Raw genomic sequence first — 4,712 nt, 5'->3', positions numbered from 1 at the left:
AGAGAAACTAAAACCCCTTTTAGAGTTAAATGTTTCCTATTATTTTTTTCTTCTCATTTTAGACTCCCAACCAATAGAATTATCTTTTTTTATTATTATTATTTCTTTTTTGTTCTACCATAAATGTGAATACACAATGAGAAAGTAGATTCCAATACATGTTTAGACCAAATAACCTCCTAAAGTAATGCAATTGTCATAACATTGATAGGAAATACTTGAGTTTGCAAGTAATCCAAGAGAAAATGCTCGAGTTCGCAAGCAACCCTAGCAATAATTTATATTCTCAATAATGTGATATTCTCAATGAAATCAATTCAAAACGAAAGATTATAGTAGTGGATTCAAAGCAAAAGCAAACACCAAGCAAGATACAGTTGATCTTCAATTCGAGAGGAGGATCGTTCTCTTCCAATCTCTAGACGATGAATCTAGAGCCCAAGACACCAAAGAAACTTCAAGAGAAACAAATCAAAGCATAACTCTAACCCTAATCCTCCCTCCCATACTAAAGGCATACAATTAATTATTAAAGTCAAATTACTCCCTTGTCTTGCCGCCCCCTCCTTTGCCTCTAAATAGTTTGAATTTGAATTACTAGTGGGCTGCAACCCTTTCTCTCTCCCTATGCCGCTGCCCCTTCTCCCGGTTGGAGTTGGGCCGGTCCACTAGGGACCGGTCTAACAAACATATAATTTTGAATTTGAGCACATTAACAGCTCAACTAAATATTATCTCAATCCAGGTCATAAAGGTCAAGTTAAATAATGGTGTTCAAAGGAATTATATTTTACTAGCCCCATACCCCCTCTGCAAGATTATATAAGGACTTTTAATTATCATAGATATAATATAATCTCAGACCGAACAAACCTATATGATCCTCAATGGCATATAACGCTTCGTCCAGTGGGCTTCATCAATCCTCGATCATAAACTAAGCTTCTAACTTCTTCTGCCTTGCTCCACATTCCCTTGCAAGCATAGAGATTGGACAAAGTGATATAATAGCCAATGTTGTCAGGTTCCAAGCAAAGCAGATTCTCCGCAACAGATTTTCCTATCTCAAGGTTAGCATGATCTGTGCAGGAACTCAGAATAGCTCCCCAAGTTCCTGGCTCAGCTCTAGATGAAAATTTCTGAACGAAGTTACAAGCTTCAGAAATTTTGCCAGCCTTTCCAAGCATATCTACCATACAGACATTGTGTTCAATGCATGGTTCAAATCCAAACACTTCCTTCATGAGATTGTAATGCCTGCATCCCTCGTCAACAAGCCCAGAGTGGCTGCAAGCTGATAGAAGAGCAATGAAAGTGCTTTTTGTAGGCTGAATACCTAACTGGGTCATGGTAGTGAAAATGCTTATGGCCTTTTCACCATGCCCGTGAAGACCAAACGCTGAGATCATCGAGTTCCAAAACGCAATAGATTTCTCAGAAGAGTTGTTGAAAACTTGGATTGAAACGTCAAGTCTGCCGCACTTGCTGTACATGTCAAGGAGCGCTGAGGAGATGAAGCTGTTTGCTTGCAGTCCAGCCTTGATAGCATAGCCATGAACTTCCCTTCCATATCTGAGATTCCCCTGCTGTGAACAAGCACATAGCACGCCTACAAGGGAAAATTCATTAGCTCTATGGCTTCCCATTTGTTTAAAGTATTCCAAAACTTCTCTGCCATTTTTGTTCTGCGCAAAGCCTGATATCATGCAATTCCAGGAGCACAAGTTATGATCTTCAATGGTTCGAAACACCATCTCTGAGCTAGTAGGGTCGCTGCATCGAAAATACATGGTAATGAGAGCATTCCTTGCCATAAGATCAAGTCCTGCTGAGCTCTTTTCCATAAGTGCATGTATTGATCTGCCTAGTTGTATTAATCTCAAATTCCCACATGCTGATAAGGCGCTTACATATGTGATTTGATCTGGTTGGGCATTCAATGAATGATGCAACAAAAGAAACATTTTGATTGCATCCTCGTGATGCCCATGTTGAGCATATCCTATTATGATTGTGTTCAATGAGATGATATCAGACATAGGCAGAATGCTCCTCAAAAGCAAGGAGGAAGCAAACATATCTCCGCAATTTATGTACATAAGCATAAGGGCATTGACAACTGAAACATCTCTAACAAATGCATACCTGAACCCCAAGCAATGAAGTGATTTCCCAAAGTAAAGGTCTTGGGGATCAGTACAAGAAGGCAGAACTCCCAGTAGTGTGGCCGAGCTGCACTGCAAATCTTGCTGAAGCAATTCGCAGAACAAAGCTCGAGCATATTGTCTTAAAATATCATTCTTTGAGTACCCTGAGATCATTGTATTCCATGAGACTAAATCCTTAATAGGCATGGTGCAGAAAAGAAGGTCTGCGGAGATAAAGTCCTCATAACTTAGGTACATATCAAGCAAGCAGTTTCCTAATGAAGGATTTGAGACCTCCAATTGACTCCTAATTGCAAATGCATGAATTGATTTCCCTTGGCAAAGAAGATCAAGTCTGTGACAAGCAGGAATGGCGGCTATCAAAGTGACAGCATTAGGCTGAGGGTCCGTCTTCAATAACAACTCGCGGAAAAGCTGCAGAGCTTCATCAATTCTTTTGTTTTCCACTAAACCATAAATCATTGAATTCCAAGAGACAATATTCTTGTGAACTATTCTATGAAAAATGTCCTTCGCAACTTCAACATCTCCATAACAGAAATAAAACGATATCAATGAATTTTCGATGGAACTGTCATGCATTCCTAGATAACCCAACTTTATCACCCAAACATGTACAGCCTCTCCCAAACTATGAAATTTCTCTGAACAAGAGCAAGCAGAGATCATGGAAGACAGGCTGATTCGATCCGGTGGAGTTACCGAGCAAGTCATTTCCCAGAAGAACAGTACTGATTTTCCAGGAAAGCCATTGTATAAACTTCCAGTAATCATAGAATTCCATGAAGTAGCATCTTTAGCTCCCATAACTTCAAACATAAACTCAGAAGAAGTTAGATCACCACACTTGGCATACATATTGATCAGAGCATTACAAAGCTGGATATCGGAGTCAAAACGTCTTTTTAAGATATTACAATGCAGAACTGCCCCTTGTTTCAAGTTGCGAGTACGGGCAGCAGCAGATAGAACAATGATAAGCGTCGTGGTATCAAATTCTTGAAAATCCTTCACCATTTCATTGGCGAGATCAATATAAGTTTGAAAATCATCGTTCATGACGCATGCATTGATGATGGCATTCCATGAGATCACATCTCGAGCAAAATCCTCATCAAAGAGTGCCAAAGAGGAATTCATATCACGGGCTCGTGCATATGCATTGAGGAGTGAAGTCCGAAAAACGATGTCGAGCAGAATGTTGGTTTTGATTGAAAGGCAATGGATAGAGGAAACAAGGAAGGGCTCAGCTGGTTCGGTTTTGAGGAGGTTGAGGAATCCAAACTCAAAGGAGGCTTTTTGAGGCATTTTATCGAACTGGTAAACGTCATTGTGAAAGTAGGATATAATTTGGCGGCTTCGGATGCAGATATATGAGGTGGGGAACCAGTAGGCTGGAATTAGCTTAGGGATTCTTCGAAATTGTATTGAATGGTAAGCAGAAGAGAGGATTCTTACCATGCGGATTCTCTGCTGATCATTTTCGCTGGATCCCACTTTATCTGAACGGTTTGTTGATCAAGACGGACAGAACAGATTGAACCATGGAAACAGGAATTGGACCTTTGGCTCAGCTGGTTCGGTTTTGAGGAGGTTGGGAGATAAACTTGCTTATCTTCGGTGAGCTAAGCATTTTTTTTTATATTTATTTTGGGAAATTTGATTAATATTTCAAATTGGATTTGTTTTTTTTCTAGCTCGTTTAATGATTGTAATTCAACTAAGTTGCAATCCTTCTAAATATGCATGTTAATTTCACTATGAGGATTTATTTTTTAGTTCATTTGGTGTTAGTTTTATAACTACACATGTTGGCCTAACCCTTATACATAAAATGAGATAAAAAAGTTTCATATTATTATAACATGATATTGTACCATATTTTATATTAAGGAATACACATTATTTTTATGTTGCCCCCTATGCATCAAAACATGCGTGAAAAGGGGAAAAATTGGCGAAACAAGCAATGCGCGTCTCGACGCAACGTGTCGCTTGAAGTGTCAAAGCACATCCAATTGCCAAAAGGATTGCGACGTTGCAACAAAAATGTTGAGTTCGCCTAAGTGGGGACCCCTCTTAGTTAAGTTGAACGAGATCGGTCCAAAAGGACGACCAACACCCGAAATTAATGTGACGTCAGATCAAAGAAAGGATTTTGTTGTTCCATCCGGAACATCGTTGCCACCCAAAAATCACAATTAATTTGTTTAATTGAAATCGCCAGACGAGACGGCACGAATCCTGATTGCACAAATCGAGGAAATTGGAAGGTATCGTCACCCAAAACAAAAATCGATCGCAAAACGGACTTCGCCGTTACATTTGAAACGTTATTAACACCCAAAAGTGAGAGTCAATTTGAACAATTAAAGTCATGTCAGAGGATCGACATGAATATCGAGGCAACACGTGCAAATCAAGGAAATTAACACGCAGCGTCGCCCAAACAACGTTAGATTGGAAAAAAGGACTTCACTGTTGCATTCGGAACCTCGTCAATATCAAAAAATTGACTGCCAATTTATTCAATTAAAATCATGC

At 39.5% G+C, this 4,712-nt stretch overlaps 1 protein-coding gene across 2 annotated transcripts; it reads right to left on the bottom strand.

The window, feature by feature from the left end:
* Nucleotides 1-320: 320 nt before the first annotated feature.
* LOC110108732 (pentatricopeptide repeat-containing protein At4g19220, mitochondrial) lies at nucleotides 321-3,881 on the bottom strand. 2 transcript variants are annotated; one of them, XM_028695800.1, is made up of 2 exons: nucleotides 2,146-3,881; nucleotides 321-1,773 (listed from the first exon to the last, which is right to left on the bottom strand). In XM_028695800.1, the coding sequence occupies exons 1-2, from the start codon at nucleotides 3,627-3,629 to the stop codon at nucleotides 885-887; spliced, it is 2,373 nt and encodes a 790-aa protein (XP_028551633.1). In that variant the 5' UTR covers nucleotides 3,630-3,881; the 3' UTR covers nucleotides 321-884. The 2 variants fall into 2 exon arrangements, with proteins under 2 accessions (XP_028551633.1, XP_028551632.1); XM_028695799.1 differs by having other exon boundaries at nucleotides 321-3,880.
* Nucleotides 3,882-4,712: the final 831 nt, after the last annotated feature.

The sequence above is a fragment of the Dendrobium catenatum genome, unplaced genomic scaffold, assembly GCF_001605985.2.
Source record: "Dendrobium catenatum unplaced genomic scaffold, ASM160598v2 fragScaff_scaffold_675, whole genome shotgun sequence".
Taxonomy (NCBI): domain Eukaryota; kingdom Viridiplantae; phylum Streptophyta; class Magnoliopsida; order Asparagales; family Orchidaceae; genus Dendrobium; species Dendrobium catenatum.
The sequence above is the reverse complement of the archived record's forward strand: the minus strand, read 5'-3'. Positions and strand labels throughout refer to the sequence as shown.